At 40.4% G+C, this 16,918-nt stretch overlaps 5 protein-coding genes and 1 long non-coding RNA gene across 6 annotated transcripts; 2 read left to right on the top strand and 4 right to left on the bottom strand.

Annotated features, from left to right (window-relative positions):
* Positions 1-564: 564 nt before the first annotated feature.
* LOC136260685 (uncharacterized) lies at positions 565-4,305 on the bottom strand. The gene is made up of 2 exons (XR_010703635.1): positions 3,873-4,305; positions 565-3,752 (listed from the first exon to the last, which is right to left on the bottom strand). It is a non-coding gene; the product is annotated as an uncharacterized lncRNA (long non-coding RNA).
* A 4-nt stretch (positions 4,306-4,309) lies between these two features.
* On the top strand, positions 4,310-8,677 carry LOC136259956 (nucleobindin-1-like). Its single transcript, XM_066053537.1, has 10 exons — positions 4,310-4,810; positions 4,894-5,027; positions 5,078-5,220; positions 5,273-5,462; positions 5,552-5,670; positions 5,715-6,037; positions 7,396-8,114; positions 8,161-8,290; positions 8,336-8,468; positions 8,521-8,677. The coding sequence occupies exons 1-10, from the start codon at positions 4,355-4,357 to the stop codon at positions 8,628-8,630; spliced, it is 2,457 nt and encodes an 818-aa protein (XP_065909609.1). The 5' UTR covers positions 4,310-4,354; the 3' UTR covers positions 8,631-8,677.
* LOC136260680 (KRR1 small subunit processome component homolog) lies at positions 6,019-7,242 on the bottom strand. Its single transcript, XM_066054506.1, has 7 exons — positions 6,905-7,242; positions 6,714-6,839; positions 6,577-6,660; positions 6,475-6,531; positions 6,273-6,428; positions 6,158-6,217; positions 6,019-6,101 (listed from the first exon to the last, which is right to left on the bottom strand). Exons 1-7 carry the CDS (start codon positions 7,049-7,051, stop codon positions 6,060-6,062), a joined length of 672 nt encoding a protein of 223 aa, XP_065910578.1. The 5' UTR covers positions 7,052-7,242; the 3' UTR covers positions 6,019-6,059.
* Positions 8,578-15,797, bottom strand: LOC136260675 (NADH dehydrogenase [ubiquinone] 1 alpha subcomplex subunit 9, mitochondrial-like). The gene is made up of 12 exons (XM_066054500.1): positions 15,630-15,797; positions 15,549-15,583; positions 15,373-15,499; positions 9,905-10,002; positions 9,768-9,859; positions 9,569-9,710; positions 9,410-9,512; positions 9,291-9,358; positions 9,167-9,243; positions 9,012-9,107; positions 8,889-8,955; positions 8,578-8,839 (listed from the first exon to the last, which is right to left on the bottom strand). Exons 1-12 carry the CDS (start codon positions 15,670-15,672, stop codon positions 8,672-8,674), a joined length of 1,116 nt encoding a protein of 371 aa, XP_065910572.1. The 5' UTR covers positions 15,673-15,797; the 3' UTR covers positions 8,578-8,671.
* LOC136260681 (cleavage and polyadenylation specificity factor subunit 5-like) lies at positions 15,656-16,462 on the top strand. The gene is made up of 3 exons (XM_066054507.1): positions 15,656-15,830; positions 15,880-15,954; positions 16,008-16,462. Exons 1-3 carry the CDS (start codon positions 15,713-15,715, stop codon positions 16,406-16,408), a joined length of 594 nt encoding a protein of 197 aa, XP_065910579.1. The 5' UTR covers positions 15,656-15,712; the 3' UTR covers positions 16,409-16,462.
* On the bottom strand, positions 16,439-16,871 carry LOC136259898 (NHP2-like protein 1). Its single transcript, XM_066053452.1, has 2 exons — positions 16,830-16,871; positions 16,439-16,744 (listed from the first exon to the last, which is right to left on the bottom strand). The coding sequence occupies exons 1-2, from the start codon at positions 16,869-16,871 to the stop codon at positions 16,439-16,441; spliced, it is 348 nt and encodes a 115-aa protein (XP_065909524.1).
* Positions 16,872-16,918: the final 47 nt, after the last annotated feature.

Below are 16,918 nucleotides of genomic sequence, written 5' to 3'. Positions count from 1 at the left end.
CACCTATATGCAGTCAGTCACAACATTCAGGTAGAGTGTCCAGTGTTGCATTTATAGCATTGTTGTTGCATGCCAGCATACACTGCAGGCCATCTACATGTGAGGACTACTAGATTTCAACATGTGTTGTCTACATAAATCATTTAACTGCGTAAGTACCCATACTGCTTGCCAATGACGTTATCATCACAAAGTGCACGTGATTTAATTTAATAATATAAAGCGTTGAATTATTCCTCTGGCTCTAGACCTGATCATTCTGCGCTATACGAAGACTGTGAGGAAGATAGTAACTAGTGACTCGGACTAGTGATCATAATGAAATATTCGTTTCTATCTATGCTACTTGTGACATGTGGATTTGTAGTCTCTGCTCTGTCTCAGGACCCGCCGAAAGCAAAGGATTTCGACTGTCAAATAATGCCGGTTTTAAAAGAATCGTCTTCTAGACTATATCCAGATGTGTGCACTTTGAGACATCCTGCTTTCATTTGTGGTGGATTTTGTCCTTCAAGTCACATACCGTCCAAAGTCAAGAAGATTGCCGGCTCACCTGGAAGTGAACCGACTTGGGAGATTCGATTGAAAGAAGATTGTAGTTGTTGTTTACCCATCACGGGTGGCAACTCCGCTACGACAATTGACTGGCCCTTGAAATGTCCTAATGATGGTGAAACAAGAAATGAAACGGAGAAGATCACCATACAGATCCCAACATCGTGTGAGTGTATCGAATGCAAGCGAAGGGCTGGTTTACAGTAACTCAAACCAGCTTGTATATCATATACTTATCTCATATTATTTCTGTATATCAGTTTTATATTTTAAAAACAGCACGTGCAAATGATTGAGGCATCTCAGAGAGTAGCTATGGACGTTATGTATGGTTGAACTCTATGATAATGCAAAAGGATATTCTAAATCTGAGTTGTGTCTCAATTAAATGAGGGTATAAAGTTTGCTACAACGTGGGAATTATGATATCAAGACTTCTGACATCTGCTAGTGATACTGAAGACTTTCGTTCTTGCTTGATCTAGAGCCATGCATGAATACACAGATGGATAACCCTGAGGGTGAATGTTTAAACACCATGAAGTGTTTCACTAGCTAGTTAGATGAACAAGTCAGATTAACTAGCTAGTTATCACTCTAAGGGGTACACATCAATGTGCTATATACATGTGAACTCTTACCGGCTAAGAAACTATTAATTTTCCATGGCAGTGAGTAGTCCATTGCACTGCTCAAAGCAAAATGGTACAATAAACAAATGTAGACTATTGACACCCTCAGATTAAACTGTAGTATGTGCATCATTAGACAGGAGGAACATTCATATCCATCTGAGGATGGACAAAAGGACAGCAGTGTTCGTTCTATGTGAACTGAATGAGGGGGGGGGGGGGCCTTTGGCAGTGGTGCTTGGAGAGGACAATATCCTCCAGAGTGGTGGTGCATAATACACTGACCCTTTAGTGCCATCCTGGAGAAAAGCATAGCTATACCCTTCTTTAAGCAATGAATGGTAATTGGAGAAACTACACTACCATATGTACCAGATAATGCATGGCCCTTATATAGCTATATAAGTCAAGCTCAACATGATTCTGAACATTGTTTATGTATCTCTGTGTTGTGGCATTGCTTTGTGATGTACTATACATGATACCAGAAATAATGGTACCAGATGATACAGAATTTAGTGTGGAATTTTTGGGCATAAGGTTCGGATCAATTATTGCTATGTTAACAATATGTCGAGAGTATAATAAAACCTGATGGGTATACCATGGGAAATGATTTCTATACTATAGTCATGTACACTTTAGGCCATGTGCATATAGTATCCTTGCCTCCTCAGTAGAGCTTTCTTCTCAAACCTGAGCTATATTATATGGTGAGATGTACACACTGATACAGCCCACCATCCAATACTCACTATATACCATAAATCGACTACAGGTACACATGGGTTTGATGGACAGTGTAAGAAACAGTTTGCTAGAGGCATAGTTATTCTATTGTCAATTTCTGCATCAATTTTAATTCCCTCATCTACAATGATGATCAGAGTACTGGACACTACTTATGACCTAAATTAGTCCACAGGTATGGACCATCCACTAAAATAATTCTCTTTTTGTAGCTAATGCCCCGGAATGAGGAAAGTGGTTCAAAGGTGATGGCAGTACCTCCAGAAAATGACACCAGTTTTTGCTTGTGAAGTCCCATTAATCCTCATACTGGAGGGGGAGAGAGAGTAAGGGCTAAATGTTTATAGTACAGATCAACAACTGTCAGTGACTTTGTACTCTAAGCACCATTAACTGTTAAACATGTTGGAACAAGAGTTAATAATTAACTCTTGGCTGTGTGGAGACTATTTGTTCTTGATAGAGCATAAGCTATGATCAGTGCACTCAGTTGCTTCCCAGGTGGTACATGTGATATGACTGCAATTTCTGCAGGTCAGTTTATAAAAATATATATAGCTATAGTCGGCCTACATTGAGCTCAGTATACACTGTGGCACATACGTAGTGCATTTAGAAACAAGGGTGGTGCAGGGTGAAAAAGTGAGGGGAGGGACAACTTTGGCAATGAAAATTACCGGCTCTATCCTGTGAAATTTAAAGTATCTACAAAAGAAGTGCATGGATGTTATTCTGGGGGCATGTGGGGATCTCCAGGAGAATTTCTAGACAGTAAGCTCTGAGCCAGCAGGTAGTATTTTAAACTATTTTCATTGGGTTGATACAAGTAGCTACTCAAATGTGACTGTTATATTAGAGTGGTTAGCTGCTCCTTCAACTATCTCAAAAGCATTGACCAATCAATAACAATGGGCTCCTGTTTCAACCACCTATATTTGGAGGTGGAAGTGAGCACTACTATAGCTTTAACAAATTACTGACACACGCGTACATGTTTAGCTGTAAGCTGTACATGTACAGTCAAACTTCCGTATCCTTAGGTTCTGCATAGAGTGGAAGAAGGGCTTTGTCACTCTAGCATTATAGTCTTAACAATGGAACATAACTAAACAATGATGTTGCCACAACTGTGGCAGCAAGAATGGTATGCCCATGCAAAGCAAAGTAAGTAATATACTGAAATATTTCCATTACATTTAGGCAGCATCATGTGTACATCAGTTCCTGCTACGTACACACTTTTTGCTCCATAACAAACTGGCTCTTTCAAATATTCCGTAATTCATAGTAGCATCTATGAAACTCCATCACAAAAATTTACCAACAATGCAATTTGATTGGTGCTCTTGGTGCTACCTGTTAACATGTTACAAATATTGTAAGCTAGTGCCTCTCTATTAGTCTCGCGTGGCCAGACCGCTTTTTTCCGTATATTGGGTGGGGAAAAAAGCGGTCTGGCCATGCGAGACTACCTCTCTATGCCAGGGATGGGTGTAATCTGCAAGCCAAATGAAAATGAATTTTCCTGTCCTTCACCCACATCGTGTCTTTGGCACCCACATTAAATGTCAATGTTGTCATTATTTAACTATGTGTTGCTAGCAGAAAACTTCCCATGGAGACTCCCTGAAAGTCTAGAGTTATGGCTCTGGTGGTTGCACACACATCGGGGTTTCTGGAACTCCTCGATTAACGTGAGGCTTAACGTAGATGTAGTGATCAACGAAGAGCCAGGATCCCATTTCAACCTGCAAGAGTCAGGATCCCATTTCAACCTGCGAGAGTCAGGATCCCATTTCAACCTGCAAGGTCTTCCTGTAAAATACAGAAAAACTTCAGTAGTGGTTGTAGTGCATTCACAAAATATTACACTTAACCAAGCAGCATTCTGATTATTTACAGTATAACTATTACACACTTTCATCCCGTGTCTACCTGAAATGAAATGCCTTCCACAGACCCGAGAATGTAGTCTCGCGTGGCCAGACCGCTTTTTCTCCATCACGGCGCTTATCGATTAGAGATTATAAGCGCTTATAATCTCTAATCGATAAGCGCCGTGACGGAGAAAAAGCGGTCTGGCCACGCGAGACTACCGAGAATGCTGAGTTGGTTCCCAAGCTTCACGGTGAATAGCTTGTATCCACTGTCTTCTTCGCACCAGATTCTTAGGGAAGGTGTACAATGTAACTTTTCCCTCTTTACAACGATTTCGGCACTCAACAGCACAGCAACTCGACGGCATCACTTGTTCCTTTTTGCCCTCAAAAAATGGCGGATGCGTTTTTCACGTGATTTTTTAATGATGTAATAAGTGCCACGCCCTAGATCGCACATAGTCTATAGCGCCTATAAAGCATCGCGTACACAGGTGTAATGGTGTGCGTTAATTGTAATATTTAGTCTTGAGGCGCATAATGAAGAAGTGGTTGATAATAGTTTGCTTGATACATGTATGTGTTTGTGCTCCATTGAGCAAAAATGATTCTTCTCCACACGGGAAATTCGTCAAGAAAAAATTGAAAGATGCTGTGGACGCTGACCCTGAGTATGTTCGATATCTTGACGAATTAATGAAAGATCTGAACGATAATCCAGCCTTGCGGAAGGAATTCAACAATGTAAGTAATGAAGACATCAAGAAGGGATTTTTGGGTGATAAGCTTGCCAGGATGTCTAATGAAGTCCGCTCTCAGTTGGAAGAATCGAAGAGAAAGTCGGTAGAACAACTGCGAGTGTTGCAAAAGCTTAAGAACCTTCAGGGTACTAAATTTAACAAGAAAGAGGCAGAAATTCAGAAACTTGAAAATGAGTTTGGGATTAAATTGCCAGCACACTTTAATGATAAGGATGTTGAGAAGTTAATGGCAGAGGTAACCATTTTTGTTGTTTGTGTGTGTGTGTGTGTGTGTATCAATAGAGGCCATTCTCATTGTGTAATATTTGTTAATTCCAGCGAAAGAAAGAACTTGATGAACTGGACAAAAAGAGACATGAGAATTTTAAACACCATGAGATGCAACTGGCCCACCAGAGGAAAGAGAAGCTAAAACAAATGGACGAGAAGGCTCGCTTGGATGCAGAAGAAAAGTATGTAGTTCCCCTGTGACAATTAGTGTGTATGGTCCAGTTGTTTGTAGATTTAAAAAAGAGAGAGAAGAGGCGAAGGATCATGAGAAACTACACCATCCTGGGAGCAAGGAGCAAATGGAAGAAGTATGGGTGGAGGAAGATGGCCTGGAAAAAGATCAGTTTGAGCCTCGAACTTTCTTCCGCATACATGGTTAGTTATATCAACCTATCATTACCAAAATTAATGTTTTTGTTCCGTGCAGATACTAATGGAGACCAGATGCTTGATGCTTTGGAGTTGGAAGCAATGTTTCTAGTTGAAGTGAGGAAGATCTATGGACAAAACAGTGACCCAACTGAACTGTATGAGGAAATGTCTCGTATGAGAGAGCATGTAATGAAGGAGATAGACCGCAATGGAGATGGACTCTTGTCCATAAACGAATTTCTTGGGTGAGGCCTTGTCTATGTAATACACCTTTACATTGTTTTGCTATAAACATCCTTTCAAAATTAGTTATATAAAAATATTTTGTGGTTAGGTATACTGAAGAAGATGAGTGGAAAAATGATGATGAAAGCTGGGAAGGAATAGTGGATGAGAACGAACCCTTCACAGATGAAGAATTCAAGGAGTGGGAGAGTGAATATTATGATTATGGTAATGTGGGTATTGTTTGGTTAAACAATCATGTTGTCTCGCAGGTGACTGGGATGATAATCCAGATGAAGAATATCATCATGAAGACAATGGTGATGAGCATCAGCGAGGAGAAGTAGAGCACCCACAAGGAAATCAAGAGCATCCACCAGAACAGGATACTCCTGCACCATCACATCACGAAGCAGAGACCCAGGATGCCACTGGTCCGTCAGAAGAACACACAGCTTCACCATCACAACATGAAGAGAAGAGTCAAGATGAACCATCTCAAGAGCCAGCCCAGCACAAGGAAGAAGCTAAAGTTGAGGAAGTTCACCAAAACAACCCTGATCAGCCTGCCCCAGATCACAATGCTCAAACTTTGTAATTTAAAAAAAAAAATGAAGTTATGAGGACTTTCTTTTTTTTGTACTTGATTCATCTGTTGCCTAAAAGAGAAATACCCCGTACTCAAGATGACTTCAGTGCCATGCATGTGTCGTACCTTGTGCTTTCTTTTTTGCTGCTTAAGAAAGTATTCACCACTTGCCAATTCCTTGTCAACCTAAGGGAAAACAATGTATGATGACACCCTGAGGGTTTTGCCCTTAGTTACTCACTTTGCTCTCAGTAGGGGGAGGAGGAAACACAGCACGCTTCTTTGGTTTAAACTTTCGTCTTTTCACATTTGTCTTTTTAAACTTGGGCAAAAAACGATCCCAAGATTCCTGAGCAAGTGATGGGTCCTTCATTAGTTCTTGTTTAATCATTAAAATCTACTGCCCACCAACCATTACCAGTGTATATGAGACAGACACAGACCTTTATATTGTACACAGGATGAATGTTCTTCATTGTGTCCTCCACTATACGCCTCACCTATAAACACAACCACTACATTGTATCATTATTTGTCCCACTTACCTGCTTAAGACCACCATAACTGCCAAGCGCAGCCACCGTGTTGCCTTGTACAAGAATGTAACATTTAGTTAAGAGCTCGATTGCCTATCAAACACAAGGTGATCTGCTACTTAGCAAACCAATGTGTATATGTACACCTTAAGAGTTTTTCCATTTGGTCCAATCAGTCTTTGTCTCCTCTTCACAAACCTCTCCTTATTGCGTACAAATGATTTTATCTTGATTATATCACAAGTAACATCATCCTCCAAAACACGTAAAGCCTGTGTGTGTACATACATAAAATTGATAACAGACGCCAGCACATACACAACAGTATATTACACACCTGTTCATAGGGCACACTTCTGGCTAACAATTTGATGAGGTCTCGTGCCTTCACAATGATGTAAGGGTCCCAAGTTTTCCTAGTGGTAAATACACTCATGCTGCCTCCTACAAGGTTCAGTTCACATTTCACACCCTGTGAGTGCATAACAAAATTATTCAGTCCAGTGACCACACACTGCACAAAGCTTTACATATTCCTTAAGAGCTCGTTCCACATGTTTCCAGACTTTCTGCAAGTACCGCTCACGATATTTTGGAAATAGTGTAGCAAAAGAACTTTCTTCTAGCAGTCGATGTGGATTGTCCTCTGGTTTGAAGCCCTCCACTTTCCAGTGGTCTATGTCTTCACTATCCCATGCTATGGTGATCACGTGAGATTATACTTAAAAGCGCACGTGACACTATATACTCACGTTTGTCTTTTCTATACTTTTTCTTGTGTGATGCTAAGTCGAATAAACATGTTTACAACATACATAATCAAATTTTTACTCCATACTTTCCTGCTGTTGTTTTTGCTCCGGTTGTTCCATGGTGCATCTAATAGTTTCGTGCGCAAATTTATTCGAACAATTTCGAGCACAGATGGAAAAGGCTGAAAAGCTCAGACAAACTGTCAAGGAGTTAAGAGACCAGGTAAACAATGATCAACTCTTCACAGAAGCAGTTTCCGAAAAATTAGAATCCTTCAAGCGTCCTCACAGGCGAGGCTGCTGTGGATTTTGCTTTGCAGTTTTGAGAGCTTGTTGGACCGTGTTTCTCTTACTTGTTGTGCTCGGGGTATTCGTGTATTGCTATCGACCCGCTGGTGACTTGTTCATGAAGAAATTTGTCAATAATTTTCATGCAATATCGATTCCCATTCGTTCACATTATGTGGATTATGTGCTACCATACATTGGTGAATGGTGGGGATTGTTTAATACAGAGTGTTTGTTGAGTGTACCCCTCTCACAAGAGTGCTACTGCAGATACGGCCAACCCAAGTTGAAAAAGTCTTTGAGTCAAGATTTGAATACAAGAGAGGTCTATCTTTTGGAGGGTGCAATTAATGAAGATGATGTTATAGATGTAATGCAGTTATTGGAGTACAGTGATATTCCTCCACTTGTGTGCATGGAGAGCTGCTCTGATAATGGTGTAAACTGTGTAGACCATTTGTTCATGGGGAGCTTGATTCATGACAAATCTCCTTGGACAGTGACATGGTACAACTAATGTGTGTGCTATATGCAGTGTATTACATTGTTGTAGGCAGGAGTGCCCAGATAGTACCACTTCATTTCGTTCCCTAACCCCCAATCTTGACTCCATATTTAAAGAATGGTCAGATCAGTACTTGTTTACTGTCAGCAGTCAATGGGGCACTGGTGGCCTCCTTAAGGTACTACTAACTTATTAAAATACACTAATAGTGTGTTCTTTTTAGGAAATGCTTGAACACAACTGGATTGCAATAGCAATTCTGGATGGTAACTTGAAGCTGAGAGTAGAGCCATCGTTAGATTGTGTAATGTACTGTGACACATCTTTGTTTGTGACACTAAAACCACAAGACATTTGTAAGTTCAACAACTGTTCAACACTGTTGTTGCACTGTGTGTTATGTTTCAGTTGTGTTTAATGCTGACCAGTGGAGCTTTGGTGGACAAGCGTTCAGTGACAGCCATGTTGTTTACTACACAACTTCATTTAACCAGACAAATGTGTTACAAACACAATAAAATAATTTTTTTGTAGTTTTTTTTTTACATTGGTGACATGTTCAGGATGACTTTCTAAGAGGCTTGACATCATCCAGTGTCTTCTTGTAACTGTCTGGTTGACGATGTCTACGCACTATCTGAATAGCATAACTCTCGAGTGGCACCGGCTTGATACCCAAGTCTTCTAATCCGGGAATATCCTCGCTATTTGAATCAGAGATGTATTGCTGTATTGCACATGTGAAGTGACTGCCATTGATCATTGCCATAACTTACTCTGATAAGCTTGTCTCTGGTGAGCCTTGGAAAGAACGGGTTCAGTTCTAAAATATAAGCAATCAGGCTGTGTATTGTAATGAGCATGGTAACATTTACTACATTAAACACACTTTGTTTTACTTGTAAATACGTTTGGGTACTATGGCAATGTGTTGTGGGCGGTAAGTGACTTGCTGTATGTAGTTGATTAGATCTGCTAACAGCAGTCGATCAGAACTAAAATGAAACAACCACAGCATCTATCAGTGGTACAGATAATTTTCTACTATACTTACCCAGTTAGCTCATAAGTCCTACCAGCACTTTGTGGATCTGTTACTGCATTTACAATTGCCTTTGCTACATCCACTACCTGAAATTTACTGATGACAACATCCTAGTATTTACAATCTCACATACAAAGATTGGACTTTTATATATCTCGAATGCCTCACTGAGTACTGGTACAAACCTCAGTCTTGCCAGATCTACAAACAGAAGGGAAATGAATAATGTAACAACAACTACAGTGTACTAACAGGAATAGTAATTTAGAAATTTGTCTTCTTCTCCGGCCATGTCAGCAGGACGCACTATGACAGCTGATGGACAAGCATCACGCACAGCTTCTTCACCTTCAATCTAAAGGGAATGAGGGAGGAGTAAGTGAACTTATTGAGATCAATGTATTTGCCAACCTTAGATTTTAAAAATTTTGAAGGAGAGTTGTGGTCAGCATTTAGGGCAGAGACATGAATGAGGTTAGTAATACCAAGTGAATTAGCAGTTGCTGCTATCAAACGAGGAACCTCAACATGAGTTTCATGAAAGTTGTAGTTCCTATAATGTACAGAGGATGAATTTAACAAGCAACACATCTACTAATACAATACCTACCTAGTCTCATAGTCTCGGCCGATCAAATTAATAACCACATTAGAATATTTCATAGCATTCAAAACTGTCTCAGGATCTCTCGGAGAGTATGGCTGAAATACGTAGCATGTGTAAATGTTTTACAATAGTGATCCTACCTGGAAGTTAATCTGTCCCAGATCTCCCATCACCTTCAAATGATTACAATAGTACTCATCTCCTCGATGAGGTACAACAATTTGACTACCCACTCGGCCTATGTATATATGCATAATTAGACCACAAATATTTAAAATTGTTAGCAAAAGAAATGCTGTATGTATACATGTCACCACCACAATGGTAATGAAAAGTGTACAATGATGGAAATATTGATACACTTAATGTTTCAGTTTACAAGACTATCAAACATTATGGGTAAGACAAAACTGGACACAAAATGAAGTTTAACACAATCATCAACACTTGGATACTGCAATGTACTATCCTGTGTTCGTACTGGTTACACTTGATACAAGGATGGAAACAATGTAAGTCAATTCTAGAAATAACCACAAAGACCGCTTTCAAGTTTTTAAAACATCCAAATTTTCATCAATACCTGGTTGGTCATATAATTAGTGCAGACATGTCAGTGTGATGGAAAGTTAAGATACTACCTTTCCCAGAAGCACACATGCAATGGTTACATACCATAGTTATAATACACGTGTCAAACACTGCCAATACACAAACTACTAGTAACACAAACCTGTAAAATGTACAACCCTAAATGGCTAATGTGTTAGGAAAGTAGTTATGTCTCATGACATCGTCTGCTTTTAACATGACATACTGTATTACATTTCAGAATGTTTGGATCACATATTGAAATATATTTGGCTTAGTTTCCTGCAATTCAGCAAGATGCCCAGGATCAACAGAAAACCTGCATGGAAATGATGTCACCACTTCCAAGTGTACACTCCAATAAGTCTTTTTATTTTTTTGCTCACTTAGCTAATACAGAATTCGTATAGTACTGGAACTACTAGACACCATCATGGTAGTCATAGATGTAGTTGTTCTCAACAATCTCAAGACATCATAAATAGTGTCTCCTTATGCCTGAGAACTAGTGACAAACATGGGTCTGTGACAAAGTTGTCTCAAGGGAAGCTGTCATAGAAGAGGAAAGTCTCTCCAGTGTACAGATGGAGATAATCAAATCTCACCAACCCAGACAGAGGAGCAAAGTCCTCTCAAAAATCAGGATGGAGGCAGCAACCGTTATGAGAGACCCTCAGCCAGCAAGACATGAAACCATTTTAATGATAAAATTCCAGACTACAAGGAGGCCACCAAAAGACTCATTCACTTCATATAGATAACAGCAGTCTTTTCAGAGGAGCAACCCCTGGGAGGTGCGCCAATATGGAAATTTACTGATATTCTAACCAATATTATATTGGAAACAGATTTGTTGGGTTGCATCTGAACACAAAAGGGTGGACAACACAACAAGAATGTGCTAAAATTGTGGTAAACCTATTGTAACAAAACGTTATCTGAGCATAGAAAAAATGGCCCAATTCACTCTAGGAGGCAGTAGCAGAGGAAATAGCTTGCATTGTATATGTAGTCAATGCATTGCATATATGAGAACCTACGAATATGACAACACTAACATTTTTGTAATGTTCAATTTTCTCAGAAACCTGGAAAGACAAATTCACAGATCACACTACATAATAGGAGACCACTTTCCAAATAAAGTAACCATCAGTAACCTATAAAGTAAGTAATCCAAAAATGTGATGACACCTTTCCTTTTGCTGTATCAGCAATGGTGAAAGCAATAAAAGAACCATGAGATCACTAGTCTTCAAAAGCCAGTTTACATATCCCATTTGTCATGACACTCTTTAGCCAAAGCCTTCAAATTCTTGCATGCTTTCTCCAGAATTCAAGGTCAAAGAAGTTCCTCTGCCAAGAACATCAGACTGCATTTATGCCAGTTAGTAGAGGAAGAGGTATAGAGTCTAGTAGAGAAACAAGTAGTGATAATAATTTGTGAGGAACAGTTCATCAGGTGACTGTTGCTAGTACAAAAGAAGTAGTACTCAGCTAATAATCAATTCCAGACTAAATGGATTTGTTCAGTAGTGCCGTAATATAGATAAAAGGATCTGGTATGGTAAAGGATGTGCTCCTTGAATCCATATCATTTCAGTAGCTACTGCCAAGGGAAGGATGGCCATATCTACAAGCTCAACTGAATCCAACAAGGAAATTCAGGACAACCATTCTCCAAACTGTCATAACTATGACAACAGCATCACTGGCAATTCTCTTAGCTTCACTGTGCAACTGCTACCTATAACACCTTGAGATAAGGTCATTCAAAGAAGGTTCCAGTCATCCAACACAGTCCTCTATGGCTCATTGCTGATCTTGGATCAAGGATCTTAGTGTTGTTTGAGAATAAAAGAATTGTTAATCAGAGATTTTAAAAGTATGATTGGCAGATCCTTACTTAGCCAGGGGTGTTTTATGTTATCCATCTTCAGATGGACATGGACATTTCCAAATATGCCTACCTTCATCTCAAGTGCTACAACATTAATGTCTCCCTGAATTCGGTGTCTCGTTACTGGGCTGGGGTTTACAGTGGCAAGGGGAAGGGAGCCATTGGCCTTCGTAAGATGCTTGAATGATCTCTCTCTCCCATTCTTGATGATCAAATGGTTGGGAGATCTGGGCTAGAAACGTTCAGTTCTCCAGTATGGGGCTATCAGCAATACGGTGTGTTTTGATTAGCTTATAAGAGTGTAGGAAAGGTACATCATCGTTGGTTGCAATGGCAGGTTTCCAGCTCACATGTTGGCACAGTTATTCATTTGTTTAGGTACTGCTACCCACTTTTAGTCTTGCCATCCAGCCTGTATTCATTTGGTTGGGAAAAAGACGGTCTGGTAACATAGCCAATAACTAGTTGTGCAGCAGCCAAGCTTTTGACAGACCAGAAATTGAGTTGGTTAACTTGCAAGCTCAACCTCACCAGCCAGCCTATATATATTTTTTCTTTTGTAAAAATACAGGCTGGCTGGCGGGTTAGTCATAAAAGAAAAAAAATACAGGTTGGCTGGTGGGTTAGTCATAATAGAAAAAAAACACAGGCTGGCTGGTGAGGCTAACCCATTTTTATTTTATGTCAACAGGGTGGGGTGACCCATTCCCCAGTTTGATAGAGCTTGCTCGACATCTATGGCAGTGGTGTCTCCAGAGAGGTGTAATGTTATTGGCAGAGTATTTACTGGGAGTGAACAATTGGAAACCAGACAGGGAGCCTCTTTGACTGGTACCTTGAGATGAAAATTTCTACCATATCATTGTGTGCTCCACTGTGTCAGCACCTTTGTTGTCATGTGAAGATGACCACCTGAGTGAGGTACTTATACCAGAGTGGTGTTGTACTGTAAGCACTACCAGGGTTGCGGCACATATCTTCTTAGTAATTTCTTGTAGGATTGGCTTGCTGTGTGTTGGGACATCAAGTTCTGGATGATCTGTTGAGGAAGATGATCTGTTAGAAAAAGCTTCATGCTCTCTTGAGTCAACTTGAAAAGCCCAAGAAGCAGATATGTTGGGCAGGCACTAGCCGTGTTGATGGTGAAGTCCAAAGACTCTATGAGGGGAATGCCTGTGAATAACCAGCTGATTGTTCAGGTAAATGATGGTTCTAGGCCCCGTCCCTTCAGGAATGCTATTATTGTTTTCTAGTGGTTTGGTATGATCTCTTGGAGCACTGCTTAGTCTGAATAGTGAACTCAGTACATAGTCTCCTCAGTACATAGTCTCCTTCCGTGTGAAGGGAAAGATCAAGATACTCTAATAGAACAATCACTCCCTATGCAGTCACCGGTTATGTGACTGCTCTATTAGAGTATTCTCTACTACATTCCTCAAATTGTTATTAATATAAGTTGGGTGCCTACCTTTACGTATTATCACTCCCAGGAATGATTTGGGAATAACTGTGTGATCCTTCTTAAGCACAAGAGCCTGCTGAGAGGTCATTATGACCAATCACACTCTCAAAGCTCTTCATCTAGCATCTAATATACTTCAGTCAGAGCTTTCTGAGCAAGCTGCAGAATACTGGCTGTGAGCAATAGGGTACCAATATTTCCTGGCAGGGCATAACTGGTGCCAGGGAATAACTGGTGCCTGGCAGGGCATAACTGGTGCCATTTAAGGGAATTTCCACTCCATTGATTGTTGAATCCAACCCTCTTAGATGTACGTAGACTACATACCTGTTCCAGGCAAACCTTCAGTACCATTCCATTGATGTAGTCAGGTTATCACAAGCAACTCTCAAGGGATCTCCCACTGGCTAGAACTCCTTAAGTGTCATGGCCAGATCATGCTACACATGTGAGACATAGACTTTGTGGCAAGGCAGCTCAAAGAACTGGGAAGTAGCACTTCTAGGGAAAGCTGCGCAACTTTGCCATTTTACCTTTCCTATGTAAACCAATCACTTCCCAACGGCTGACTCATTGGATCAAGGTGATATGTTACCAGGAGCAGGCATTAACACCAAGCACATTCAGTTAGAGGTGTGTCCAGGTCAGCAGCAGTGACTGCAGAGTCTACATCTGATTAGTCCAGCACTACTACCATCCAGCTGCTGATGACAGTCATACCTCAAAAATGCTGAACTAGTTGCCACACTTAGTGACTGCTTATGTTCCATGATGTACAGTAACAATTATTACTTCACATTTGTGTTTCATCCATTGGTGTGTTAATGGTGTACACTTATAGTATCCACAATGACATGCATGTAGAGGCTTTGAACTCTGTCAGTGTTACATGCAGCAAATCGTAAATAATAACCACATGAGTAAATGTAACTCTGTCCACCCAGCTTATAAGAGTGCTCCCCATAGTGTTAACATTTGTTCATCCATTAATTAATTGCATGCCTTTGTTCTACCTTACTCTCATGTCGGGAGCAGGATTATCTGGTGGCTGCCATTAACATTGCCCATACCCAGACCTTTGTTTCCTTTCCCCACATCCAAATACAAAAGGGAAAAAAGTGGTCTGGGCATGAGACTATATGGCAGACCATCTGACAGATTTGCAAACTATCATGGACTGTAAGTATGTTAGTGCTACGAATTTTGGGGTCTGCAACCAGTGCTCATCTCACTCATGTAATAATGATTACCTTTGGGCCTGCCATAATCTCCAACCTTCATCCCCAATATTTTGAAATAAGTTGAACCCCTCATTCAAAATAATTGGACTCCTATATAGCTATGATCTTACCACAAAGGAGTTATTTCAAAATAACAGCTATGCTATAACTCCACCCACTTTCTGAAACTTTTGCACCCCTAAAATATGACCTACTCCCCCAGTTCAAATATATTTCAACAATGTGGATAGCATTGCAGGGAGAAAATATTTCAAGGAACAAATCATGCTGGGAGTAACAATTTTTTTGGTAGTCCAAATAATTCATCACAGGCTACTAGTCAAATCAACAATTGTATATCACAATAAATCATATGTCCCTATATATTACGAGCATATGACACTCACTAACTGCAATGACATGCACTCTACTCACCCAGACGGTTAACCACATATCTTCCCAGAAAGCCTGTCGCACCAAACACTGTTACTGTTAACCCACTAACTGATGAACGACCACCAGCTCCACGTTTTATTGGTACTGTGGAGTAGTGACAACGTACCTAATGATAATTTTATGGTTTTATGAAAGTGGTAGTGGAAGAAACTCACATTCTGTAATCTTCCGCGCAGAACAGCCAAATTACCTGAATTAAAACAGGTGGTATAAATGAAATAAAATAAACATCTTACCAAAGTACGTCTGGGTGGAGGCACGAACAGTTGCCATAGCCATCCAATTTAGTGCGCATTAGTTAGAAAAATTCACTGACAAGATGACGAACCTCTATCCCTTATCCAACTACACATTCGGCACCAAAGATCCTCAGTATGAAAAGGATAGGACGGTAGAGGCTAGATTTCTGCGAATGAGGAGCGAGTTTGAGACAATTGGTAAGGCTGCTCGGAGCAGCAAGGCTTTTCAACGTTTCATGTTTTACAGGTATGAGACATACTGTGGAAGGCGTACTATTAGTTCACGAGCATAACTTACCACATGTATTGCTGCTACAACTAGGTAAGCTGATGCATAGCCATTAGAGACCATTTAGCTAATGATACATACTGCAGGACCCAGTGCTTCTGGAGTAACATTCTTCAAGTTGCCAGCTGGGGAGCTGGAAGAAGGAGAAAGTGACACTGAAGGGATGAAGAGAATTGTTAATAATGTTCTTGGTCGTACAGATGATGTGCAGACTGACTGGCAAGTTGCAGATATCGTCAGTAACTGGTGGAGACCAAACTTTGAAGCACCTCAGTACCCCTACATACCAGCCCACTGCTCACGGCCCAAGGAACACAAGAGACTGTTCTTGATACAACTACCTGAGAAGGCACTTTTCTCTGTGCCAAGAAATTACAAGTTGGTGGCAGCTCCGCTGTTTGAACTATTTGACAATGCAGCTGGATATGGTCCAGTGATATCGTCATTGCCGCAGTGTCTTAGTAGATTCAACTTTGTGTACATGTAACATACGTGATATTAAAAGACATACTAGGTATTAAATTAGTAGTTTTTCTATTGACTGTTGAAGTGATTGAATCTGGGGCTTCAATTGGGAGCCTTCATTGACAGTGACAGCACAGGCAACAACAGGTCGGCCCATACCACAGGCTCTTCCTAAGGCAGTTTTGGATGGCACAAACACATATGGAACGTTCTTGTCTTCACACAGCAATGGTAAATGTAGTAATATCTCCAGTGGCTCAGTGTCTGCAGTTAACACAACGAACTCTGCTATTCCTCTATTGAGTGCCTTAGTTGCTTCATTAGCACCCTTCTTGACTTGCTTGTAGTTGACAGCTTGCTGTACCAAGTCTAATATAGTAATGGTAAGACTGGAATCTGCCAATGGATAAGCTTTAGGATTCACCTTCTTTTCTTCAGCCTACATAGGTCAACACGTGGTCGAGTAAACGTCGCCAGTACACCATGTAGTCCAATACACAATAATACAAGGTATTAAAATGTTCATTTACAC

Source organism: Dysidea avara, chromosome 7 (genome assembly GCF_963678975.1).
Source record: "Dysidea avara chromosome 7, odDysAvar1.4, whole genome shotgun sequence".
Classification (NCBI taxonomy): domain Eukaryota; kingdom Metazoa; phylum Porifera; class Demospongiae; order Dictyoceratida; family Dysideidae; genus Dysidea; species Dysidea avara.
Note: the sequence above shows the minus strand (reverse complement) of the source record. Positions and strands in the feature narration are given on the sequence as shown.